The sequence below is a fragment of the Drosophila nasuta genome, chromosome 3 (assembly GCF_023558535.2).
Source record: "Drosophila nasuta strain 15112-1781.00 chromosome 3, ASM2355853v1, whole genome shotgun sequence".
Lineage (NCBI taxonomy): Eukaryota > Metazoa > Arthropoda > Insecta > Diptera > Drosophilidae > Drosophila > Drosophila nasuta.
Window position 1 is genome coordinate 12,385,037 of NC_083457.1, and position 27,756 is coordinate 12,412,792.

Sequence of the window (27,756 nt, forward strand, 5' to 3'; positions counted from 1 at the left end):
GAAGTCGAACTGTTATCTGCTAAAACACTAAAGCTAAACTAAAGTGTAAATATTCATTATGTACGTGCACGTGTATAAAATAAATTTCTACTCAGACGTAAATACATACAGCTGACGTGGAACAACTGCGTCTGCAGACAACAAGAAACTGATCGACACTCACAACAAGCGCTAATTAGCAGAAAAGAAGACAAGGAATTTAAAAGGCTTATACTTCCAAGTTACTCAAAAGAAGGCCTAGACTAGTAGGCCCATCTCCCTCTGTATCGATGCCTCCCTCCTCCAATATTATTAAGGTGGCGACTTCAATGAATGACACCGATTTAGTTGGAGGAAATTATTGGTTGGCTAGGAACTCTTGAGACGAGACATGGGGCAAAGATGGATGCATTCGCATGGCTCGCAATTGTGACAATCAATTCGTTATATTAAATTCTACAATTTATCCATTAGTTCAACGGACAATATTTTAAAATATTCACTCATTTGTAAATAAATTGCCCTATTTCAAATGTACGGCGCTCTCTTTATTGTAATATTGTAATGAAATATTCCGAACTCTGTTATATTCCCAAAGCAATATTTCTCATAAAACTCATTTTTAATAAATAAATTAAAGCAATCCGTTAGAATTAACCTATCCGTTAGAACTTTTAGTTATAAATCATAAAGCAAGTATTATATTATTTATAACTAAAAATTCTAACGGATAGGTTCCAAATCATAATTCGCTTGAACTCACAAAATGTTATAAAAAAGCGAGAATATTTATAGTTATATAAAAGTTATAATGAACATAATTAAATTAGTTAATCGACAATTTTCTTGAGCGCCTGTCACTTCTAGGGTTTCAGACAGTCAGTCATTTATAAGAATTTTAAATACTAGTCATAAAGCTAAAGTCAAGTGAGATATCCGCTACCCTTTTAAAAAAAATTATTATTCTTAAAATATACGAAAATAATTTACCACAAAAATACTAAAAACGCAATAAATAGTATATTTGGTATATTGATATAATACTATACGCAAAATATAAAGCAACTTAGGCGTCTTGGGCCATACAAAAGTATTTCTTTAATAACTTCGCAAGCAACTTTTCAAAAATCACAAAGACATAGATATTATTATATATACCAAAATTCGACTCTAGCTTTAGAATAACGATTGTTATTCAAGTTTAGTCAATTTGCGGGGGCGGAAGTGGTTGTGGTGAATGTTTGAAACAATCTTAATCTGCGTGTAAGCATAACAAGTGATATAAAAAAACGATAGTTCCCTCTCTGTCTTATTGTCTCTGAAATGCAGTATGGCCAGACAAACAGACGGACAGACTGCTATATCGTCTCGGCTGTTGACTCTGATCAAGAATATATACATTATAGGGTCAGAATAATTTGCCATATAGACTTCAAGGCATCTTAGTTGATTTCTTCTATTTTTGCCTCATACAGTTTATATTCAATTAATTGCGCATTAATTTTTAATAAATTTAACGATTTTATTTGTTTACAAACTAAGTATATGTAATGTTATCTTAGCCGATTACGACTGACCTATTTCAAACTATTAGTACAAATAGCTACGTAATCAAATAAAATATAGCTTTTTATGATTATTCAAGTGTATTGTTCTGTCGACTATCTTTTAAACAAAAAAATATTATTTAAGCCCTCCACATTACGGTGTATGTGTTAGAAATATGTGTTATAAAACCCTTCCCCTGTCTGTTTATTATTTAAGAGAGTCACAGTTAAGCTATCTGCAAAAGCGCTTGAAATAGTTATAAATATGTAATTTCGCCTATCTATAAAAAAGAGTGTAAATTACAGGACTCATTAAAGACGTATAAAAGGCAAACGGTGCTCAACTCAATTCAGTTTCTCACAGTTCCTCAGTGGGTTTTAATCTAAATCACAATGAAAGCAGTCATTCTAGTTCTGGTTCTAGTGGCAGTTGTCCAAGCAACTAGTCTTAAAGACATTCTTAAGGCTGAGTTTAACGCCTTCAAATTGAAGCACCACAAAACCTACCAGGATGCTAGTGAGGAGTTTAAGCGCCTTCAGATATTCGTGGAAAACAAGAAACTGATCGACACTCACAACAAACGCTATGTGGCCGGAGAGGAGTCTTACGAGATGGGTGTGAATAAATTTTCTGATATGACTCCCGAGGAATTCAAAACGCTTGTGCTCACAAACCTCAATCCTGCTGACTCCCAGGAGGGAATCGACTATATTTACAATCCTTCTAGCTACGTTAACCTACCAAGTAGCGTTGATTGGCGTGATTGGGGCGCTGTTAACCCAGTTAAAAATCAAGGATCCTGTGCCTCCTGTTGGGCTTTCTCTGCAGTTGGCTCACTCGAAAGTCACCACTTTATAACCTCATACCAGAGAGTATCCCTGTCCGAGCAAAATTTGGTGGACTGCACAAGAGGTTATCCCTATTACAACCAAGGCTGTTCAGGCGGCTGGCCGATTGAAGCATTGAATTATGTTAGGGACAATGGTGGTATAAACACTGCCAGCTATTATCCGTATGAAGGACAAGACAACACTTGCCGATACAATAAGAACAATATTGGATCAAAAATCTCTGCTGTTATACAAATTGCTAGTGGAAATGAAGCCGCATTGGCATCCGCCGTCGCCAATAAGGGACCCATCTCGGTGTGTGTCGACGCCTCCCTGTTCCAATATTACCAAAGTGGCGTCTTAAATGAACCGTTGTGCTCTCAATCTGTAGACCATTGTGTAGTTATCGATGGATACGGCACCGATTCAGTTGGAGGAGATTATTGGTTGGTGAGAAATTCTTGGGGCGAGTATTGGGGAGAAAACGGATATATTCGCATGGCTCGCAATCGCAATAATCAATGTGCTATTGCCAGTTATGCAATTTATCCTTTAGTTTAATGGACCTCTTTGTATATGTATTTCATTTTTATTTAATTGCTAATAAATGTTAGTATATAAAATCTAAAGCGTTTTTTTACATTAATTGCTAATAAATGTTATTTAATTGCTTATAAATGTTAGTATATAAAATCTAAAGCGTTTTTTTATGTTAATGGAAAAAGCTTTAATAGTTTTAAGATGGTTTAAATTGAACAATACGTATATGGGTAATTCCATGGCGAAATTTCTCCCGTGCGAGACTATTTACAGTGCTGCAGTGAAAATAACATAAGCTGAAACAATTTTAAAAATAATTGAATGTTATTCTTAAAGCTCTAGATAAACACTATATTTAGAGCTAAGATTGATTTTAGGAACTTGATGTGTTTTCCGATAAAATATATAATTTCGTTCATTTTTTGGTTTTGCGTACGAATTGGTTAATTTTTGCAATTATCACAACAGAAAACAAAGCAGAAAGAAAATTCCAAAACCATTCTTATCTCTAATTAAAGTACTTATCCAGAGCTATACAAATAAACTTTTCTTATTTTCAAAATTGTTCAGTTTAGGTTTTTTTCAATGTAAAGAGTCTCGCACGGGACAAATTTCGTCATGGAATTACCCATATACTATCGCTTGTGGTCGACCACCACTTTAAAGTTCAGAAATGTATTAAAATAGACCGCGCTTACCGCATAACAGTTTGTATTTATATTAAGCTTAAATTTATGCAAAAGAACTACGAGTCATTTCCAAGATTAGCGCATATGTGTCAGATTTATTTTGTATACTATTATAAATAGAAAGTAACTTAGCTTAGGTTTTACATTACTCAACTAATTCAGCACAAATGAATCAAAAAATTTTGGTTTTTCTTTTATACTTTGCACTTGGTTCGTCACTATGACATATTTTACTTGACATAAGCTGCGGGTTTCCACTGTAATGCTTGACAGATTGCTACCAATCTTGGTATATAAAAACTGGCACTCCACTGAACTATCATCAGTTTAAGTTGTGTAACTTCATCATGAAGGCAGCAATTTGAATTTTGCTTTTCGCCCTCGTGGGATACATTCAGGCAAGGATCACTTACGATGATGTACTTAAAGCGGAATTTGAAGAAATTGATCAATAGGCACAACAAGCGCTATGTAGCTGGAGAAACGACTTATAGGATGGGTGTAAATAAATTCACTGATTTGACTCCCGAGGAATTCAAAATGTCTTTGCTCTCAAACCTTAAATCAAATCATTCACTAGAAGGTATCGACTATATTTATAATCCTTCTGCCAAGGATAGAGTTCCGAAAAGCATTGATTGGCGTACTTCGGGCGCTGTAAGCCCAATTAAAGATAAAAATCCCTCTGATGTTGGCTCACTGGAAAGCCAGTATTTTATAAACAACAGTATCCAACAACAGTATCCCTGTCCGAACAAAATCTGGTTGACTGCTCAAGAGGTTATCCTTACAACAACAAGGGCTGCTCAGGCGGATTGCCAATTAATGCATTGAATTATGTTAAGGACAATGGTACTGAAAGCTCTTATCCGAATAAAGCCAGGGAGGATAGCTGCCATTACGAAAAAAACAATATTGGAGCAGAAGTGACGGGTATTGTACAAATTGAAAGTGGAAATGAAGACGCATTGGCAGACGCCGTCGCCAATAAGGGACCCATCTCGGTGTGTGTCGATGCCTCCTACTTCCAAAATTATGAAGGTGGCGTCTGAACCGTTATGCACTCAACATCTGGACCATGGTGTAGTTGTTATTGGATACGGCACCGATGCAGTTGGAGGAGATTATTGGCTGGTGAGGAATTCTTGGGGTAAGAATTGGGGAGAAAAAGGATACATTCGCATGGCTCGCAATCGCAACCATCAATGCGGTATATCAAATATTCCAATTTATCCGTTAGTGTAATAGGCACTTTCTTATTATTTTCTTTGTAAATCAATAATTAAGACAAAAATAACTAATATTAATGTGTTTTGAAATGTTTTATACTCTGAAGATTAATCATATAACTTACGTCAAATTCCTTAATTAAATATTTTGAATTGTTTTAAATAATACAGTAAAGTAATGAAGCTAAAGCATTCAAACCTTAATTTTTTATAGTTCTAATAAATGGCAGTGCTGGCTAGAACTTCTTTACTTCAGACATGAGTTATTTAAGGAAGTAAACAAATATGTAATGATGATCATTGAAGTAATCATATATCAAGTTTGTCGAAATCGAAATATGTGTAACAATATCATATGTTCTGAATCCGCATGAACACATAGCTCAAATCAACCATAAAAAATAGAGAAATCTTTATTTTTACGTATCGAGCATTTAACGTATGTAACAAAATATAATTTTTTTAAATATATGTGCTCTAAGGCATAGCTTTGAAATTTTTGTGTTTAATTTGCCTTGGAATAATTTATTAATCACTGACCTATTTCGTGCTATAAAAAATAAGATTTCTGATCGTGTAAGGTAAGCCATCTAGGTCACCATTTAAACAAAAGATCATATAACACGAAGGGCAGAAAAGAATTATCTACAAATAATCTATCGTCTACCTTATATAACTTAAAATGATTACATATTACGCTCAAGAGGATTATGAGACATATAATACATACATAAGTTCCATCTTTGAAATATTAAGACATCCCTCTAAACAACGTAGGTATTGTAACTCTGATAGTCTCTGGGTTCCAATTCCTTTGGCAATGAAGGCACCACTATTTAATGGTTAAAAAACTATGACGAATGTTCTTATAAAGCGAATGCAAATAATCAATATAATATATTAGGATTATTGATTATTCACTGTTCTATGTTACATGACACACACCTTTAACTAACTAGTTAGATAATTTTTTATTCTATAATCTAAGCTCAAATCCCTTCGATTATTACTATCAAAATAGAAAGGGTTACGCAGTGTGCAAATATTCTTTTAATCCCTTTCCACTACAAATTGTTATAAAAATGTAATTCCGATTATCTTATGGGTAGATTGTAAATAATCGTTAGACTCATCAAAGAGGTATAAAAGGCGAACCGTGCTCAACCTAATTCAGTTTCCCATAGGTCCTCAGTGGGTATTAAGCTAAATCGCAATGAAAGCAGTCATTCTAGTTCTAGTCCTAGTGGCAGTTGTTCAAGCAACTAGTCTCAAGGACATTCTTAAGGCTGAGTTTAATGCCTTCAAATTGAAGCACCACAAAACCTACAAGGATGCTAATGAGGAGTTGAAGCGGCTGAAGATTTTCGTGGAAAATAAGAAATTGATCGATAGCCACAACAAGCGATTTGCTGCTGGGGAAGTATCCTACGAGATGGGCATCAATCAATTCTCAGACTTGAACTCCAAGGAATTCCAGGAGACAGTGCTGTCAAGCATCAATGCCAATGACTTAACAATTGGTATCACTCAAATATACACTCCATCACCAAGTGTTCAAATACCCGGAAGCATAGATTGGCGTGAGAAGGGAGCAGTTACAAGAGTTAAGGATCAAGGCGGATGTGGATCTTGCTGGGCTTTTTCTGCCATTGGCACACTAGAGGGCCAAAACTTTATCAAGAACCGACAGCTTATCTCGCTATCCGAACAGAATCTAATCGATTGCTCCAAGGAGAATGGCGGATGTGATGGCGGCTGGCCAGAAACTGCATTAAACTTTATCAAGGACAATGGTGGTGTTGACACTGAGGACTCATATCCCTATGAAGAGAGGGATGGCGAATGTCGTTTCAATGCAGAGAACATTGGCGCAAAGGTCACTGGCACTGTCGGTGTGGCCAGTGGAGATGAGTCTGCGCTGGCAGCAGCCGTTGCAGAGAAGGGTCCCATTTCAGTGGCCGTTGATGCTTCACAATTTCAGAACTATCAAGGAGGTGTCTTCGATGAACCTTCGTGTCAGGACGATGTAAATCACGGCGTTGTCGTCGTTGGCTATGGTCGTGATGACATTGGCGGCGACTATTGGCTGGTGAAGAACTCCTGGTCAGAGTCCTGGGGTGAAAATGGATACATTCGCATTGCGCGCAATAAGAATAATCAATGCAAGATTGCGGACCATGGCGTTTATCCGTTGGTCTAAGGGACGTTTTTCTTAATCATCTTTAATGCAACTATTATTTATTCTTTTAAAAAATTTAAGTAATTTCAATAAATATCTCGAATTGGTTAACAAAATTTCAACTGTTTAATATTTACGAAGTCGAACTGTTATCTGCTAAAACACTAAAGCTAAACTAAAGTGTAAATATTCATTATGGAACATATGTATATGCACGTGTATAATATAAATTTCCACTCAGACTGCGTCTGCAGATCTTTAAGGACAACAAAAAAACTGATCGACACGTACAACAAGCGCTAAATAGCAGAAGAGAAGACTTAGAAGATGCGTGTACATAATATCAATAATTGACTCCCAAGGAATTTAAAAGTTACTCAAGAGTAGGTATCGATGACTCCCGTATGTATTGATGACTCCCTCCTCCAATATTATTAAGGTGACGACTTCAATGAACCATCGGCTACCAAAAACCAAAAACCTTTGTGCAATTGTCTTTGGTTATGGCACCGATTTAGTTGGAGAAAATTATTGGTTGGCTACGAACTCTTGAGACGAGTATTGGGGTAAAGATTGTGACAATAAATGCGGTATAGCAAATTCTGCAATTTATCCTTTAGTTCAACTACCAATATTTTATTATATTCACTTATTCGTAAATAAATTACTCTTTTTCAAATTTACAGCGCTTTCTTCATTGTAATATTCGAATGAAATATTCCGAACTCTGTTATAATCTCAAAGCAATATTTCTCATATTCAAAATATTAATAATAAAACTCATTTTTAATAAATAGATTAATGCATAATACTTGCAGTATTATTCAACTAATAATTCTAACGGATAGGTTCCAAGTCATAATACGCTTGGGCTCACAAAATGCGAGAATATTTAAAGTTATATAAAAGTTATAATAAACATAATTACATTAGTTGAACGATAATTTTTTTTGAGCACCTGTCAACTCTGGTATCCCTAGTAATTATTATTTCAGTCAGTCTAGCATTTTTAAGAATATTAAATACTAATCATAAAGCTACAGTCGAGTGTACTTGACTATATAAGATATCCGCCCCATTTAAAAAACATTATTATTCTTAAAATATACATGTATAACACAAAAATACTACTAATCACAAAGACTATAGTTATTATTATATATACCAAAATTCGACTCTAGCTATTGAATAACGATATGTATTCAAGTTTAGTCAACTTGCAGGGGCGGAAGTGGTCGTGGTGAAAATTTGAAGCAATCTTGATCTGCGTGTAAGCATAACAAGTGATATAAAAAAGGATAGTTCTCTCTCTCTTATAGTCTCTGAAATGCAGTGTTTCATATGGACAGACAGACAGACAAACAGACGGACAGACTGCTATATCGTCTCGGCTGTTGACACTGATCTAGAATATATACTTTATAGGGTCCGAATAATTTGCCAAATATAATTCAAGACTTTTATGTTGATTTCTTCTATTTTTTGCCACATACAGTCAATTAATAGCGCATTAATTTTTAATATATTTCGCGATTTTATTTATTTACAAACTAAGTATATGTAATGTTATCTTAGGCGATTACGACTGACCTATTTCAAACTATAAGTACAAATAGCTACGTAATCAAATAAAATATAGCTTTTTACGATTATTGAAGTGTAATGTTCTGTCGACTATCTTTTAAAACAAAAAAATATTATTTAATCCCTCCACATTACGGTGTATGTGTTAGAAATATGTGTTATAAAACCCCTCCCCTGTCTGTTTATTATTTAAGAGAGTCTTGGTTAAGCTATCTGCAAAAACGCTTGAAATAGTTATAAATATGTAATTTCGCCTATCTATAAAAAAGATTGTAAATTATAGGACTCATTAAAGACGTATAAAAGGCAAACGGTGCTCAACTTAATTCAGTTTCGCACAGTTCATCACTGAGTTTTAAACTAAATCACTATGAAAGCAGTCATTCTAGTTCTGGTTCTAGTGGCAGTTGTCCATGCAACTAGTCTAAAAAACATTCTTAAGGATGAGTTTAACGCCTTCAAATTGAAGCACCACAAAATCTACAAGGATGCTACTGAGGAGTTGAAGCGGCTTCAGATATTCGTGGAAAACAAGAAACTGATTGACACTCACAACAAACGATATGAGGCAGGAAAGGAGTCTTACGAGATGGGTGTGAATAAATTCTCTGATATGACTGCCGAGGAATTCAAAACTCTTGTGCTCACAAACCTCAATCCTGCTGACGCCCAGGAAGGCATAGACTATATTTACAATCCTTCTGCCAAGGCTAGTCTTCCGAGTAGCGTTGATTGGCGTATTTCTGGCGCTGTTAATCCAGTTAAAAATCAAGGCTCCTGTGGTTCCTGTTGGGCTTTCTCTGCCGTCGGTTCACTAGAAAGTCATCACTTTATAAACTTAAACCAGAGAGTATCCCTGTCCGAGCAAAATTTGGTGGACTGCACAAGAGGTTATCCCTATTACAACCAAGGCTGTGGAGGTGGCTGGCCTATTGAAGCATTAAATTATGTAAGGGACAATGGTGGTATAAATACTGAAAGCTCTTACCCATATGAAGGAGAAGACAAATCTTGCCGTTACAATAAGAACAACATTGGATCAAAAATCTCGGGAATTGTGCAAATTGCAAGTGGAAATGAAGCCGCATTGGCATCCGCCGTCGCCAAGAAGGGACCCATCTCGGTGTGCGTCGACGCCTCCTTGTTTCAATACTACCAAAGTGGCGTCTTCAAAGAAACGTCGTGCTCTCAATCTACAAATCATTGTATTGTTGTTGATGGCTACGGCACCGATTCAGTTGGAGGAGATTATTGGCTGGCGAGGAACTCTTGGGGCGAGAATTGGGGAGAAATCGGATATATTCGCATGGCTCGCAATCGTAGCAATCAATGTGCTATTGCCAGTTATGCAATTTATCCTTTAATTTAATAAATATCTTTGTATTTATATAATTTATAATATTTTATTGCAAATAAATAATTGTTAATCCCATTTACAATCTTTAACGTTATTAGAAATATTTGGTGGAAAAATAATTAAATATTATGGGAAATTTTATAGTTTGAGCATGAACCCAATAGTCATGCACCCTACGGTATAGTAAAGAACTGTCAAAAACAGACACACGCATGTTATGCAATTTGACAATCGCAATTATAAATTCACTCTTCCAGCTAAATTAGATCATTAAATTTTGATGCAGCTCCCTCTAATATGCGTGTTGGAATAATTCCAATTTTTGTATATAATACCTTATTCCTGACACTTCACCGAACTAACATGAAAGCAGAAATTTGCATCCAGACAAGAACCACCTACGATGATGTACTTAAAGCGGAATTTAATCTCTTTAAAAAGCATTAGAAAAGCTACGATCTACAGATCTTTAAGGGCAACGAGAAGCTAAGCGACTGGTACAACAAGCGCTATGTAGCAGAAGAGAAGACTTTGACTCCCGACGAATTTAAAAGGCTTATGCCCCAAGCTCTAATACCAATCACTCACAAGAAGGTATTGACTGTATTTACAATTCTTCTACCAAGTATAACCTTCCTGCTAACCAAGTTAAAATCAAGAACAATGTGGATCCTTTTGAGCTCAATAGAAAGCCAGTACTTTATAAACAAAGGGCGGAGAGTATTCCTGTCCGAGCCAGTCTGATTGACTGCACAAGAGGTTATCCCTATTAAACCTCCAAAATTTTTAGTTTTTCATTAATTTTTTGAAACGGTCAATTAATTTAATTTGTTAATTTCATTAAATTAAATTTTTCATTATTTATTTATCAACTCTCCTATGAGTTAGCGATTGATGATTCTAAAATTTATTAATATGTATGTGTATTTATTTCAACGAATTTCTATTGGTAAGATCAATTGAAAACAATATAATATTCAAAGCCTATTCAAAAAAAATTGAATTTTATATATACACAGGACGATCATTGAAATCAACTGATGAATTCTATGATTGAAAATCGTCAATTATTATCATGCCACCTTATTGACCTTATCGGAATAGCAAACGCATTTGTAAAAACTGATATTTTATTGACAACTTGGATCTCAAATCTTGATCAGTGCAATAACTTAGCAATTCCATTAAACGTAACATATAATACGTCAGTTCACTATCTTAAAAATAAAAATCGAATAAGACGCAATATATTACTGTGCACGCCTTTATTTATTCTAAGGGTGCTAAAATAAATTATAACTAATGATTCATCACATTTTGGTTTCGTTATTTTCGTTATTTTTTGTTCTTTCTTCGAGATTGCGGTAGCAATCTTGGTATAAAACGCCTGGTACTCCAACGAACTGGAATCAGTTCAATTGTGTAACTTCAACATGAAGGCAGCAATTTGCATTTTTCTCTTCGTCTTCGTGGGATACATTCAGGCAAGGATCACTTACGATGACGTACTTAACGCCGAATTTGAACTCTTCAAAGTGGAGCATAAGAAAAGCTACGATAACGAATACGAAGAACAACTGCGTCTGCAGATCTTTAAAGACAACAAGAAACTGATCGATAGACACAACAAGCGTTATGTATCAGAAGAGACGACCTATAAGATGGGTGTAAATAAATTCACTGATTTGACTCAAGAGGAATTCAAAATGTCTTTGCTCTCAAGCCTTAACTCAAATCATTCACTAGAAGGTATCGACTATATTTACAATCCTTCTGCCAAGGATAGCGTTCCGAAAAGCATTGATTGGCGTACTTCGGGCGCTGTAAACCCAATTAAAGATCAAAATCCCTGCGGCTCCTGTTGGGCTTTCTCTGCTGTTGGCTCACTGGAAAGCCAGTATTTTATAAACAAAGGGTGGAAAGTATCCCTGTCCGAACAAAATTTGGTGGACTGCTCAAGAGGTTATCCCTATTACAACCAAGGCTGTGGAGGCGGCTCAACAATTGGAGCATTCAAATATATTTGGTACAATGGTATAGATACTGAAAGCTCTTATCCGTATGAAGCAAGAGACAACTATTGCCGTTACAATAGGTACTACATTGGAGCAAAAATCTCGGGAATTGTGCAAATTGCAAGTGGAAATGAAGCCGCATTGGCATGCGCCGTCGCCAAGAAGGGACCCATCTCGGTGTGCGTCGACGCCTCCTTGTTCCATTATTACCAAAGTGGCGTCTTCAATCAACCGTCGTGCTCTCAAACTACAAATCATTGTATTGTTGTTGATGGCTACGGCACCGATTCAGTTGGAGGAGATTATTGGCTGGCGAGGAACTCTTGGGGTGAGAATTGGGGTGAAGACGGATATATACGCATGGCTCGCAATCGCAATAATCAATGTGGTATAGCAAATATTGCCATTTATCCGTTAGTGTAAAAGGCACTATTGTTTTATTTTCTTTGTAAATTTAATTATAAAAAAAAACTAATATTGCGAAACATTTCCCATATTTTAAACATTTGTCAAATATTTTTGTATATTGAAATGTTTTATACTCTACACATTGAACGTAAAACTAATGTCAAATTCCTTCAATAAAAATGTTCGATTTTATTACGCATTTGCATATAAATATTAATAATAAAGCTGGAACATTCAAACTTTCAACATTTTAAAGTTTTAATAAATATTAAAATAAATTCAGAAACACATTCTACTGAGTACTGGCTAGAACTTGTTTACATCAGACATAAGTTATTTAAGTGAAAAAGCAAGTTATAAGTTAAACTGTACCTACAAGTAAACAAAATATATAAATATGAACAGCGATGTATTCATATATAAAGTACGTTGAAATCAAAGTATGCGTAACAATAAAATTATATGCACTGAGTCTGTTTAACTTTAAACACATAGATCTAATCAACTATAAAAGATGAAGAAACTTTTTTTTTAAATATCGAGCATTTCAGCAAACGTACAAAATAGAATTATTTTTTTTTATATTTACTAAGAAATAGCTTGGAATAATTTATTGATCACTAACCTATTTGATGCTATAAAAAACTAGCCTCCTTTGTCAATGCAGGCATCACTATTCAATCGATAATAAACTCTGATGACACACAGCTTTAACTAACTAGTTAGATTTGTTATTTTATAACTTACACGTAAGTGATAAATCAACTATCTGAAATCTAAGCTCAAATTCCGTCGACTATCTACTATCCCCTTCCACTTGAAATGGTTATAAAGATATAATTCCGCCTATCTTTATGTATAGATTGTAAATAATCATTACACACATTTCCAATAGGTCCTCAGCAGGCTCTACGCTAAATAATATTGAAACGTGAAGAACTCTTGGACAGAGTCCTGGGGTGAAAATGATTATATCCGCATGGCCCGCTACAAAGATAAACACTGTAAAACTTCCAGCTATCCCTTGGCTTAAACGAATTCTTGAAATTCAATCATTTATTAACAAGCTTAATAAACTGAAATCAATATACATATATAACCATATTTATAAAGCCTAATAACAACATAAAGCAATGCATAAATTTATAAATTATCGACGACATTGAGTTACAATGGAGTCGAACAGTTAGCTGCCAAGTCTCACAATCGAAAATCATAGAATTCAGAGTTAATTTTAATATAAACTATAAAAAATATTTTATATACCTTTTTATCAAATCGATGTTTCGCTATAATTTATATTATCTAAAATGTTGTACACACATCGTTATAAATAAAATTCTTGCTTCCTGACTGATTAAATGACTTACTCCTTCGCTGAACTATTAACGCCTAGCATTAAGTGTTGGCTGACTGTTATTTTTAAAAAGTATTTTTTCAAAATTTCTTTTCTGATTTTTCTAAATTACTTTAAACAAGTAAGAAAGCTACAGTCGAGTGTGCTTGACTGTGAGATACCCGCTACCCATTTTAAGTAAAATCAAAATATTGCGGTAAAATTCTCAAAATTTACCAAATCGATATACCTCAAAATGTTAAAAAATAGTACAAATATAATCGCATTTAAAAAAAGAACAAAATGTGTATGTATTCCCGACGGACACTCAAACCCGCACACCACAACTACTATAGAAATTTATATACAATAATTAAAAAAATATTATATATATATGAGTCCCGACCGGGATTCGAACCGGGCTTGCACACTATCAGCACAGACAACGCAGTCTTTTCGCAACCACTATTTAACTCTGAACATATAAGACACGAGCAATTATTGTCGTGTTCATCATCGTTGCAAAACTATACATGCATAGTATGCATTGCACACACATACACCAATATAGGCGAGCATGTAGATACATAGACGCAACAAATACTGTCGAAAAAAAAATTGTAGCTCTATCTCTTATAGTCTCTGAGATCTAGGTGTTCATACGGACAGACGAACAGACGGACATGGCTAGGTCGTCTCGGCTGTTGACGCTGATCAAGAATATATATACTTTATAACGTCGGAAATGCCTCCTTCTACCTGTTACATACGTACATTTCCTGTCGGCACAAAGTTATAATACCCTTCTACCCCATGGGTAGCGGGTATAAAAATGTAATATTCTTTATTTTTACGTATCGAGCATTTCCGCAAACGTATGTAACAAAATATAATTTTTTTTAAATATATGTACTCTATTTATTTATTAATCACTGTTCTATTATATTTATTAATCACTGACCTATTTGGTGCTATAAAAAACAAGATTTATGATCGTGACAGGTAAGCCATCTACGTCACCATTTACCCTCTACCCATTCACCCTCTACCCTACGAGTAGCGAGTATGAAAACATTATGAGTTATTTATCACCACAAGTTCAACTGATATAAAGTGGTTTGCAATTTGCAATGCGCTCAAATGTGAGATACCCGTTACCCATTTTAAATAAAAGCAAAAATACTACAATATAAAATTCTATATTTGTTATAATGATATAGTGCTAGATTCAAAATAGACCATGGAGTGATTAAGCTTTTTTTTGATCGCAACAAAATTTTCAGGAAGCATATATGTAAGTATTATTTTGTGTACCAATCGTGACTCTAGCTTCAAAATTATGCCGGTTACTCGATTCTTATCCCATTGTGGGGCGGAATTGGGTAAGTTATCTCTCTCTTTTGTAGTCTCTGAGATTTAGGCGGACATGGCTATATCGTCTCGGCTGTTAACGCTGATCAAGAATATATATTAATTATAGGGTCAGAGATGCCTCCTTTTGCCTGTTGCATACGTTTCCTGGAGCCTTTCTACCATATAGGGGTAGCGGGTATAATACAAATAAAATATTATTAGATAATGTTGTATCTTCACGTATACATATGCCGACTGTGATAGATTACAAACTTGCACCTGCTTTAATTCAATATGACTTAAATAAATAATCACGAAGTACATTATTGTTTTGTTATTTCATATATCCTCTCCTCTTTATTTAGCTTTATGATATTTTTTGCGGTTTCTCGACATCATGCGTAACGATCAATCCCAGTCTGGGTATATAATGCCTCACATTATACAGATCTATGATTAGTTTATATTGAAAAACTTCAATATGAAGGCGGTAATTTGCATTTTACTTATGGCACTCGTGGGATTTATCCAGGCAAGAATCACTTACGATAATTTACTTAACGCAGAATTTGAACTCTTTAAAGTGGCGCATAAGAAAAGCTACGATAGCGAATACGAAGAACAGCTGCGTCTGAAGATCTTTAAGGACAACAAGAAATTGATCGATAGGCATAACAAGTTCTATGTAGCCAAGGAAAAGACTTACAAGATGGGTGTAAATAAATTCACTGACTTGACTCCAGAGGAATTTAAAAGGCTTATGCTCCCAAGCCTTAATACAAATCATTCACTGGAAGGTATCGACTATATTTACAATCCTTCTGCCAAGAAGAACCTTCCAAGTGAGGTTGATTGGCGTGTTAAGGGTGCTGTTAACCCTGTTAAAGATCAAGGCCAATGCGGCTCCTGTTGGGCTTTCTCTGCCGTAGGCTCTCTGGAAAGTCAGTACTTTATACACAAAGGAATAAGTGTATCTCTGTCTGAGCAAAATCTGATGGACTGCTCAAGTGACGATCCCTACGACAACGACGGTTGTGATGGCGGTTTGCCGATTGAAGCATTGAATTATGTTAAGGACAATGGCGGAATAGATACAGAAAGTTCTTATCCGTATGAAGAAACAGATGACGATTGCAGTTATGATGAGGACGACGTCGGAGCACAAATCTCGGGAGTTTCACAAATTGAAAGTGGAAATGAAGACGCATTGGCAGATGCCGTCGCCAATAAGGGACCCATCTCGGTGTGTGTCGATGCCTCCTTCTTCCAAAATTATGAAGGTGGCGTCTTAAATGAACCATCGTGCTCTCAAGATACAAACCATGCTGTAGTTATTATTGGCTATGGCACCGATCCAGACGATGGAGATTATTGGTTGGTGAGGAACTCTTGGGGCGAGGATTGGGGGGAAGACGGATACATTCGCATGGCTCGCAATTGTGACAATCAATGCGGTATTGCCAATTCAGCCATTTATCCAATAGTTTAAAGAACACTATATTATTAAATTCACTTATTTGTAAATAAATTATATAATTTAACATTTCCAGCTCTGTATTGTAATTTTGCATTAAAGCTTCGGCTTCCAATATGTTCAAAATGAGAGTATTAAGAGAGATTAACTCCTTTGAAAGTAATAATGAATACAATTACACTAGCTAATCGACAATTAATTCTAACGTATGTTCATTTTGCCATTCATTTTAGTTGTAGTCACTCAGACAGTTAATTGAGGGAGTGGGAAAATTTAAGTCGAATTCAACTCAATCTGTTTATTAATTTTAATGTTTTGCCTCAAGCCGTCCATATTTCACAATTGCGCATTAATTTTTAATATATTTCGCTATTTTATTTGTTATAAATATTTAATTTACGAGAATCAAATCATTTTGAATGTATGTATATAGAACGTTATCTAAAGCGGTTATGACTGACCTATTTAAAGCTATAAATAAAAATAAATTTTTATGATTCTTTAGGTGAGCTAATGTTCTACCGATTACCTATTACAAACAATTTTAGAATACCTCCGCATTACAATGTATGCATGTCAAATATCTGTTATTAAAACCCCTCCTTAATCTGTTTATTACTTAATATTTCCACTTGAAATAGTTATGAAGATGTAATCTCGCCTATCTATATGGAGATTGTAAATAACCATTGGACACATGAAAGTAGTATAAAAGGCGAACCATACTCAACCTAAATTAGTTTCCCATAGTTCTTCAGCTAAGCTAAATTACAATGAAAGCAGTCATTCTAATTCTGGTCCTCGTGGCAGTTGTCCATGCAACTAGTCTGAAAGACATTCTAAGTTTAACGCCTTCAAAATGAAGCACCACAAAACCTACAAGGATGCTAGTGAGGAGTTGAAGCGCCTGCAGAACTTCGTAGAAAATAAGAAACTGATCGATAGTCACAACAAGCGATATGCTGCTGGGGAAGTATCCTACGAGATGGGCATCAATCAATTCTCTGACTTGAACTCCAAGGAATTCCAGGACACAGTACTGTCAAGCATCAATGCCAATGACTTAACAATTGGTATCACTCAAATATACACTCCATCACCAAGTGTTCAAATACCCGGAAGCATAGATTGGCGTGAGAAGGGAGCAGTTACAAGAGTTAAGGATCAAGGCGGATGTGGATCTTGCTGGGCTTTTTCTGCCATTGGCACACTAGAGGGCCAAAACTTTATCAAGAACCGACAGCTTATCTCGCTATCCGAACAGAATCTAATCGATTGCTCCAAGGAGAATGGCGGATGTGATGGCGGCTGGCCAGAAACTGCATTAAACTTTATCAAGGACAATGGTGGTGTTGACACTGAGGACTCATATCCCTATGAAGAGAGGGATGGCGAGTGTCGTTTCAATGCTGAGAACATTGGCGCAAAGGTCACTGGCACTGTCGGTGTGGCCAGTGGAGATGAGTCTGCGCTGGCAGCAGCCGTTGCAGAGAAGGGTCCCATTTCAGTGGCCGTTGATGCTTCACAATTTCAGAACTATCAAGGAGGTGTCTTCGATGAACCTTCGTGCCAGGACGATGTAAACCACGGCGTTGTCGTCGTTGGCTATGGTCGTGATGACATTGGCGGCGACTATTGGCTGGTGAAGAACTCCTGGTCAGAGTCCTGGGGTGAAAATGGATACATTCGCATAGCGCGTAATAAGAATAATCAGTGCAAGATTGCGGACCATGGCGTTTATCCTTTGGTCTAAGAGACGTTTTTCTTTATCATCTTTAATTCAACTATTATTTATTCTTTTAAAAAAATTTAAGTAATTTCAATAAATATCTTGAATTGGTTAACAAAATTTCAACTGTTTAATATTTACGAAGTCGAACTGTTATCTACTAAAACACTAAAGCTAAACTAAAGTGTAAATATTCATTATGTATGTATATGCACGTGTATAATATAAATTTCCACTCAGACTGCGTCTGCAGATCTTTAAGGACAACAAAAAACTGATCGACACGCACAACAAGCGCTAAATAGCAGAAGAGAAGACTTAGAAGATGCGTGTACATAATATCAATAATTGACTCCCAAGGAATTTAAAAGTTACTCAAGAGTAGGTATCGATGACTCCCGTGTGTATCGATGACTCCCTCCTCCAATATTATTAAGGTGACGACTTCAATGAACCATCGGCTACCAAAAACCAAAAACCTTTGTGCAATTGTCTTTGGTTATGGCACCGATTTAGTTGGAGAAAATTATTGGTTGGCTACGAACTCTTGAGACGAGGATTGGGGTAAAGATTGTGACAATAAATGCGGTATAGCAAATTCTGCAATTTATCCTTTAGTTCAACTACCAATATTTTATTATATTCACTTATTCGTAAATAAATTACTCTTTTTCAAATTTACAGCGCTTTCTTCATTGTAATATTCGAATGAAATATTCCGAACTCTGTTATAATCTCAAAGCAATATTTCTCATATTCAAAATATTAATAATAAAACTCATTTTTAATAAATAGATTAATGCATAATACTTGCAGTATTATTTAACTAATAATTCTAACGGATAGGTTCCAAGTCATAATACGCTTGGGCTCACAAAATGCGAGAATATTTAAAGTTATATAAAAGTTATAATAAACATAATTACATTAGTTGAACGATAATTTTTTTTGAGCACCTGTCAACTCTGGTATCCCTAGTAATTATAGTTTCAGTCAGTCTAGCATTTTTAAGAATATTAAATACTAATCATAAAGCTACAGTCGAGTGTGCTTGACTATATGTTAAGATATCCGCCCCATTTAAAAAACATTATTATTCTTAAAATATACATGTATAACACAAAAATACTACTAATCACAAAGACTATAGTTATTATTATATATACCAAAATTCGACTCTAGCTCTTGAATAACGATAGGTATTCAAGTTTAGTCAACTTGCAGGGGCGGAAGTGGTCGTGGTGAAAATTTGAAACAATCTTGATCTGCGTGTAAGAATAACAAGTGATATAAAAAAGGATAGTTCTCTCTCTCTCTCTTATAGTCTCTGAAATGCAGTGTTTCATATGGACAGACAGACAGACAAACAGACGGACAGACTGCTATATCGTCTCGGCTGTTGACACTGATCAAGAATATATACTTTATAGGGTCCGAATAATTTGCCATATATAATTCAAGACTTTTAAGTTGATTTCTTCTATTTTTTGCCACATACAGTCAATTAATTGCGCATTAACTTTTAATAAATTTCGCGATTTTATTTGTTTACAAACTAAGTATATGAAATGTTATCTTAGGCGATTACGACTGACCTATTTCAAACTATAAGTACAAATAGCTACGTAATCAAATAAAATATAGCTTTTTATGATTATTCAAGTGTAATGTTCTGTCGACTATCTTTTAAAACAAAAAAAATATTATTTAATCCCTCCACATTACGGTGTATGTATGAGAAATATGTGTTATAAAACCCTTCCCCTGTCTGTTTATTATTTAAGAGAGTCAGACTTAATCTATCTGCAAAAGCGCTTGAAATAGTTATAAATATGTAATTTCGCCTATCTATAAAAAAAATTGTAAATTATAGGACTCATTAAAGACGTATAAAAGGCAAACGGTGCTCAACTCAATTCAGTTTCGCACAGTTATTCACTGAGTTTTAATCTAAATCACAATGAAAGCAGTCATTCTAATTCTGGTCCTCGTGGCAGTTGTCCATGCAACTAGTCTGAAAGACATTCTTAAGGATGAGTTTAACGCCTTCAAATTGAAGCAGCACAAAATCTACAAGGATTCTACTGAGGAGTTGAAGCGCCTTCACATATTCGTGGAAAACAAGAAACTGATTGACAGGCACAACATACGATATGAGGCAGGAAAGGAGTCTTACGAGATGGGTGTGAATAAATTCTCTGATATGACTCAAGAGGAATTCAAAACTCTTGTGCTCACAAACCTCAATCCTGCTGACGCCCAGGAAGGCATCGACTATACTTACAATCCTTCTGCCAAGACTAGTCTCCCGAGTAGCGTTGATTGGCGTCTCTCAGGCGCTGTTAATCCAGTTAAAAATCAAGGCTCCTGTGGTTCCTGTTGGGCTTTCTCTGCTGTCGGTTCCTTAGAAAGTCATCACTTTATAAACTTAAACCAGAGAGTATCCCTGTCCGAGCAAAATTTGGTGGACTGCACAAGAGGTTATCCCTATTACAACCAAGGCTGTGGAGGTGGCTGGCCGATTGAAGCATTGAATTATGTTAGGGACAATGGTGGTATAAATACTGAAAGCTCTTACCCATATGAAGGAGAAGACAAATCTTGCCGTTACAATAAGAACAACATTGGATCAAAAATCTCGGGAATCGTGCAAATTGCAAGTGGAAATGAAGCCGCATTGGCATCCGCCGTCGCCAAGAAGGGACCCATCTCGGTGTGCGTCGACGCCTCCTTGTTCCAATACTACCAAAGCGGCGTATTTAATGAACCGTCGTGCTCTCAATCTACAAATCATTGTATTGTTGTTGATGGCTACGGCACCGATTCAGTTGGAGGAGATTATTGGCTGGCGAGGAACTCTTGGGGCGAGAATTGGGGAGAAATCGGATACATTCGCATAGCTCGCAATCGTAGCAATCAATGTGCTATTGCCAGTTATGCAATTTATCCTTTAATTTAATAAATATCTTTGTATTTATATAATTTATATTATTTTATTGCAAATAAATATTTGTTAATCCCATTTACAATCATTAACGTTATTAGAAAAATATTCTCATAGTGGTAAAATAATTAAATTTTATTGGAAATTTTATAGTTTGAGCATGAACCCAATAGCCATGCACCCGACGGTATAGAAAACAAGTAAGAAAGCTACAGTCGAGTGTACTCGACTGTGAGATACCCGCTACCCATTTTGAATAAAATAAATATAATTTGCGGTATTTTCTTAAAATATACCGAATATACTGCAAAAATACTAAAAATATACCAAATGGTATATTTGGTATATCGACATAGTACCGCATTCAAAATATACCATAGACGGCACAATATACCAGATTGTCAGCCAAAGCAACTAAGATCCCTAGTAAGTAGGCGTTTTTGCCCATACAAAAATATTTCTTTTATAACTTCGACAATTTTTATCTGATCGCAACCAAATTTTCAGAAATCATAACTACTATAGTAGTTATTATATATACCAAAATTCGGAACTCTAGCTTTAAAATTACGCTTGTTATTCGATTTTTTTTGTTTTGCGGGGGCGGAAGTGGGCGTGGCAAAAATTTGAAACAAACTTGATCTGCGTGCAAACATAACAAATGTTGTCGAAAAAAAAAATTATAGCTCTATCTCTTATAGTCTCTGAGATCTAGGTGTTCATACGGACGGACGGACAGACACACAGACGGACAGACGGACAGACGGACAGACGGACATGGCTATATCGTCTCGGCTGTTGACGCTGATCAAGAATATATATACTTTATAGGGTCGGAGATGCCTCCTTCTACCTGTTACATACATTTCCTGCCGGCACAAAGTTATAATACCCTTCTACCCTATGGGTAGCGGGTATAAAAACTGTTAAGAACAGACACACGCATGTTATGCAATTTGACAATCGCAATTATAAATTCACTCATTCAGCTAAATTAGATCATTAAATGTTGCTGCGGCTCCCACTAATATGCGTGTTGCAATAATTCTAATTTTGGTGTATAATACCTAATACCTGGTACTCAACCGAACTAGCAACAGTTTAACTTGAGTAACTTTAACAAGAAATCAAAAATATTTACAATCCTTCTGCCAAGGATAGCCTACCAAGAAGCATTGGTTGGCGAAGACCAGGCGCCGCTAAGCCAATTAAAAATCAAGGCAATTGTGGCACTTTCTCTTGGGCTTTCTCCGCTCTCTGGAAAGCCAGCACTTCATACACAAAGGAAAAACTGTGTTCTTATCCGAACAAAATCTGATTGACTGCTGTGAAAGTTCCCGTCCGATTAAAGCACTGGATTATGCTAAGGATAATAGATACTGAAAGATCGTATCCATATAAATGTATGAAACACAGTTGCAATTACGAAAAAAAAACATTGGAGCAGAAGTTTCGGCTGTTGTACAAATTCAATGAAGACGCATTAGCATCGGCCGTCGCCAATAAAGGACCCATATCAGTGTGTATCAACGTCGATTCCAACTTCCAATATTATAGAAGTGGCGTCTTCAATGAACCGTCGTGCTCTCAAACTATAAACCATTGTGTAGTTGTCATTGGCTACGGCACAGATTCAGTTGGAGGAGATTATTGGTTGGTGAGGAACTCTTGGGGCGAGGATTGGGGAGAAAACGGATACATTCGAATGGCTCGCAATCGCAATAATCAATGCGCTATTGCCAGTTATGCAGTACATCCTTTAGTTAAATGAATATATTTATATTGTGCTCTTGCCAGTTGTGAAATAAATCCTTTTGAATTTTTTTTTCGTTTATTTGTAAATATATTTATTTTATACCGCTCTCTCTTTATTTCAATATTTTATTGTATCATTGCGCACCCAGTTGTTGAAATGATACATTTTTATCTTATACTCATATAAATTTTTGTATTTTTATATAATCAAGCACTTTAAGTACATCTAAAGGATTAATAAATAATAAATAATTATTCTTTGCACTTCGCGTTATATGATCTTTTGTTTAAATGATGACATAGATGACATACCTGTCGCAATCATAAATCTTGTTTTTTATAGCACCAAATAGGTCAGTGATTAATAAATTATTACAAGGCCAATTAAACACAAAATATCAAAGCTTTGTTTTAAAGCACATATATGTTATTACAAAATTATATTTTATCGATTTCGATATATATATTTGTTTACTTCCCAAATGGATTTGTGTATTTCCATGTCTGAAGTAAAAAAGCCTAGCCAGTACTCTACTAGAATGCGCTGATTATAATATTTATTAGAACTATAAAAATGAAGGTTTGAATGCTTTAGCTTTATTATTACCATTTATATGCATATGCGTAATACAATTCAAAATATTTAAGGGAGAAATTTGACGTTAGTTATATGTTTAATATACAGAGTATAAAACAATTAAAAACACATAAATATTAGTTACATTCGTCTTAATTACTGATTTGCAAAGAAAATAATACGAAAGTGCCTTTTACACTAACGGATAAACTGGATATAGTGCTATACCGCATTGATTGTTGCGATTGCGAGCCATGCGAATGTATCCTTTTTCTCCCCAATTCTCACCCCAAGAGTTCCTCACCAGCCAATAATCTCCTTCATCTGGATCGGTGCCGTAGCCAATTACAACTACTCCATGGTTCAGTTGTTGAGTGCACAACGGTTCATTGAAGACGCCACCCTCATAAAGATGAAACAGGGAGGCGTCGACGCCTACTGAGATGGGTCCCTTATTGGCAACGGCGGATACCAATGCTTCTTCATTTCCACTTTCAACTTTTACAACAGCCGAAACTTCTGCTCCAATGTTGTTCCTTTTGAAATGGCAATAGTCGTTTCTTCCTTCATACGGATAAGAGCTTTCAGTATCAATACCACCATTGTCCTTAACATAATTCAATGCGTTAATTGGCAATCCGCCTGAGCAGCCGTTGTTGTTGTAGGGATAGCCTCTTGAGCAGTCAACCAAATTTTGCTCGGACAGGGATACACTCTTTCCTTTCTGTATAAAGTAATGGCTTTCCAGTGAGCCTACAGCAGAGAAAGCCCAACAAGAGCCACAACGGCCTTGATCTTTAATTGGGTTTACAGCGCCCGAACTACGCCAATCAATGCTTTTTGGGAGGCTATCCTTGGCAGAAGGATTATAAATATAGTCGAAGCCTTCTTGTGAATGATTTGTATTAAGACTTGTGAGCATAAGCCTTTTGAATTCCTTGGAAGTCAAATCAGTGAATTTATTTACACCCATCTTGTAAGTCTTCTCTCCTGCTGAATAGCGCTTGTTGTGTCTGTCGATTAGTTTCTTATTGTCCCTAAAGATCTGCAGACGCAGTTGTTCTTCGTATTCGTTATCGTAGCTTTTCTCATGCTCCACTTTGAAGAGTTCAAATTCGGCGTCAAGTACTTCATCGTAAGTGATCCTTGCCTGAACGTATCCCACGAAGACGAGGAGCAAAATGCAAATTGCTGCCTTCATGTTGAAGTTACACAATTAAACTGATGCCAGTTCGTTGGAGTACCAGGCGTTTTATACCAAGATTGCTACCGCAATCTCAAAGAAAGAACAAAGAATTGTGAAAATAACGAAACCAAGATGTGATGAATCAATAGTTATAATTTATTTGAGCATTGTGCTTTCGATACCTTATTAGATTTTTTTTAGACTTCCTCAGACTACACTTAATATTATTTTTTATTTCTTGAAATATGTTATGCTATATGTAGGTTTATAGGGTAGAAGGGTATTATAACCTTGTGCCGGCAGGAAATGTATGTAACAGGTAGAAGGAGGCATCTCCGACCCTATAAAGTATATATATTCTTGATCAGCGTCAACAGCCGAGACGATCTAGCCATGGCCGTCTGCCCGTATGAAACACTGGCTCTCAGAGACTATACTATAGTAAGAGATAGAGCTTTAATTTTTTTTTTGATAAAAATTGTGGAAGTTATTAAAGAAATACTTTTATATGGACAAAAACGCCTATTTACTAGAGGTTATAGGTACTTTGGCTGAGAATCTGGTATATTGTGTAGTCTATGGTGTATTTTCAATGTTGTACTATATCGATATACCAAATATACAAGTTGGTATATTTTAAGTATTTTGGTATATTTTGAGAAAAATACCACAATACTTTGTTTTTATTCAAAATGGGTAGCGGGTATCTCACAGTCGAGCACACTCGACTGTAACTTTCTTACTTGTTTTGCTATTCCGTAAGTTCACGATTTTCAAGTATAGCATTCATGAGTTGATGTCAATGGTCGTCAATGGTGATCAGTGTCAATATCATAGACTGTCTAACAATTAGATCTTAGATTATTAGAGATATACCTAAATTTCATTTATACAAATGATATACACGTAGTAATGAATATGTACATATTACTGAATTAATATTGCCTTTACATTTCGTCGTAGTAAAACAGTTGACATTTTTTAACCAACCCAAAATATTTATTGAAATAATTTAAATTTTGTAAAAGAATAAACATTATTGGATTTAAAGATGATTTAGAAAAACGTCCATTACACCAAGGGATACACGCCATGGTCCTTTCTTATTTTTAAAATTGTTTCAGTTTATGTTTTTTTTTCACTGTAAAGATGGTCGCATGCGACATCCTTCAGAGAATTATCCTTATGTTTTTTGCTCAATTTCAAACATCAAATAAGTATTTTGGGGCTTGGCTACGATATCTATTTATATAAAAATATTTAGCACAAGCGATGTATTTTTTTATCTGACCAATTAAATATAAACCAATCACATTCTGAATTCTTCTATAAGAAAACGAAAAAAAAATAAAATTTATTATGGTTATATTAAAATAAATGGAAAAATATAACCAAGTTTTTTTTTTAACTTAAACTGTCTCGTTCTTTTTTTATTTGGAGTAATGCAGTGTTTACTTATATTGTATTTAATGCATCAAGCATACATTCTAGAATGACATTTTTAAAGTAGACTTACATTTTTCTTAATTAGAGGCTAAAACCTCGAATTCAACGCAATAAAAGACATAGATTGATTAACCAATCAAAGGCATTTATTAATAATAATAACAATATAAAATTTTAAATTAATAAAGATTAATGATTTACGTGTGATTAAGAAACGAAGTCCCTTAGACCAAAGGATAGACGCCATACTTGGCAATACTGCATTGATTATCCTTGTTGCGCGCCATTCGAATGTAACCATTTTCACCCCACGACTCTGCCCAGGAGTTCTTCACCAGCCAATAGTCGCCGCCAATGTCATCACGACCATAGCCAACGACGACAACGCCGTGGTTTACTTCTCCCTGGCACAATGGTTCATCTAATACTCCACCTTCATAGTGCTGAAAGAAGGATGCATCAATGGCCACAGATATGGGTCCCTTCTCTGCCACAGCTGCTGCCAATGCGGACTCATTATCTCTCTGTACACCGACAGTGCCAGTGACCTTAGCTCCAATGTTTTCAACATTGAAACGACACTCGCCATCTATGCCCTCATAGGGATATGAGTCTTCAGTATTTACGCCACCATTGTCCTTGATATAGATGAGAGCTTTTTCTGTCCAGCCGCGACTGCAGCCGCCATTCGTTGTGTCGCAGTCAACCAGATTCTGTTCGGACAGCGAGACAAGCTGCTGGTATTTGATGAAATGATGTCCTTCAAGTGTGCCAATGGCAGCAAACGCCCAGCAAGACTCGCAGTCTCCTTGACTTTTCACTTTAGTAACTGCACCCTTTTCCCGCCAATCTATACTCTCTGGTAACTTAATAGTTGGTGATGGAGTATATATTTGATTGGTATCAAATGTCAAGTTATAAGGATTGATACTTGACAGCACTACCTCCTGAAACTCCTTAGAGTCCAAGTCTGAAAATTGATTGATGCCCATCTTGTAGGTTTCTTCTCCAGCGGTAAATCGCTTGTTGTGACTGTCGATCAGTTTCTTATTTTCCACGAAAATCTTCAGCCGCTTCAACTCCTCACTAGCATCCTTGTAGGCTTTGTGATGCCTCAATTTGAAGGCATTAAACTCAGCCTTTAGAATGTCCTTGAGACTAGTTGCTTGAACAACTGTCACTAGAACCAGAACTAGAATGACTGCTTTCATTGTGATTTAGATTAAGACCCACTGAGGAACTGTGAGAAACTGAATTGAGTTGAGCACCGTTTGCCTTTTATACGTCCTTGATGGGTCCAATGATTTACAAGCTATACTATAGATAAGCGGAATTAAATCTTTATAACTGTTTCAAGTGGACAGGGTTTAATACAGCTTTTGCTGAAAGCGTAACTATGCCTATTAAGTAATAAACAGACAAAGAAAGGGTTTCAAATAATATATATTTCACATGCCAACACTGTAATGCGTCGGTGTTGTATAATAATTTGGTGTTCTAATACATAGTTGATAGAATGTTAGCTTACTTAAGCTATTTTTAAATAGGTCAGTCTTGACTGAGTGAAAGAACATGCTATATAACATTGCAATAATTGT

General features: G+C 35.6%; 8 protein-coding genes across 8 annotated transcripts; 6 read left to right on the forward strand and 2 right to left on the reverse strand.

Annotated features, from left to right (window-relative positions):
- The first annotated feature begins 1,874 nt into the window (after positions 1 to 1,874).
- LOC132789683 (procathepsin L-like) lies at positions 1,875 to 2,986 on the forward strand. The gene has a single exon (XM_060797873.1). It carries the CDS (start codon positions 1,920 to 1,922, stop codon positions 2,916 to 2,918), a length of 999 nt encoding a protein of 332 aa, XP_060653856.1. The 5' UTR covers positions 1,875 to 1,919; the 3' UTR covers positions 2,919 to 2,986.
- A 3,016-nt stretch (positions 2,987 to 6,002) lies between these two features.
- LOC132789692 (procathepsin L-like) lies at positions 6,003 to 7,036 on the forward strand. Its single transcript, XM_060797885.1, has one exon. It carries the CDS (start codon positions 6,029 to 6,031, stop codon positions 7,013 to 7,015), a length of 987 nt encoding a protein of 328 aa, XP_060653868.1. The 5' UTR covers positions 6,003 to 6,028; the 3' UTR covers positions 7,016 to 7,036.
- Positions 7,037 to 8,896: 1,860 nt separating this feature from the next.
- LOC132789684 (procathepsin L-like) lies at positions 8,897 to 10,010 on the forward strand. Its single transcript, XM_060797874.1, has one exon. The coding sequence runs from the start codon at positions 8,949 to 8,951 to the stop codon at positions 9,945 to 9,947; it is 999 nt and encodes a 332-aa protein (XP_060653857.1). The 5' UTR covers positions 8,897 to 8,948; the 3' UTR covers positions 9,948 to 10,010.
- Positions 10,011 to 11,360: 1,350 nt separating this feature from the next.
- Positions 11,361 to 18,310, forward strand: LOC132793662 (uncharacterized). Its single transcript, XM_060803681.1, is given in 4 exon segments — positions 11,361 to 12,371; positions 15,632 to 16,501; positions 17,305 to 17,358; positions 17,361 to 18,310. Coding segments are annotated over 4 exon segments (2,841 nt in total). The 5' UTR covers positions 11,361 to 11,368; the 3' UTR covers positions 18,275 to 18,310.
- On the forward strand, positions 15,482 to 16,536 carry LOC132789676 (procathepsin L-like). The gene has a single exon (XM_060797867.1). It carries the CDS (start codon positions 15,529 to 15,531, stop codon positions 16,534 to 16,536), a length of 1,008 nt encoding a protein of 335 aa, XP_060653850.1. The 5' UTR covers positions 15,482 to 15,528.
- A 1,872-nt stretch (positions 18,311 to 20,182) lies between the features above and the next one.
- On the forward strand, positions 20,183 to 21,224 carry LOC132789685 (procathepsin L-like). Its single transcript, XM_060797876.1, has one exon. The coding sequence runs from the start codon at positions 20,211 to 20,213 to the stop codon at positions 21,207 to 21,209; it is 999 nt and encodes a 332-aa protein (XP_060653859.1). The 5' UTR covers positions 20,183 to 20,210; the 3' UTR covers positions 21,210 to 21,224.
- Positions 21,225 to 23,509: 2,285 nt separating this feature from the next.
- Positions 23,510 to 24,734, reverse strand: LOC132789675 (procathepsin L-like). The gene has a single exon (XM_060797866.1). It carries the CDS (start codon positions 24,725 to 24,727, stop codon positions 23,720 to 23,722), a length of 1,008 nt encoding a protein of 335 aa, XP_060653849.1. The 5' UTR covers positions 24,728 to 24,734; the 3' UTR covers positions 23,510 to 23,719.
- A 1,596-nt stretch (positions 24,735 to 26,330) lies between these two features.
- On the reverse strand, positions 26,331 to 27,397 carry LOC132789691 (cathepsin L-like). The gene has a single exon (XM_060797884.1). It carries the CDS (start codon positions 27,367 to 27,369, stop codon positions 26,383 to 26,385), a length of 987 nt encoding a protein of 328 aa, XP_060653867.1. The 5' UTR covers positions 27,370 to 27,397; the 3' UTR covers positions 26,331 to 26,382.
- Between the last annotated feature and the right edge of the window lie 359 nt (positions 27,398 to 27,756).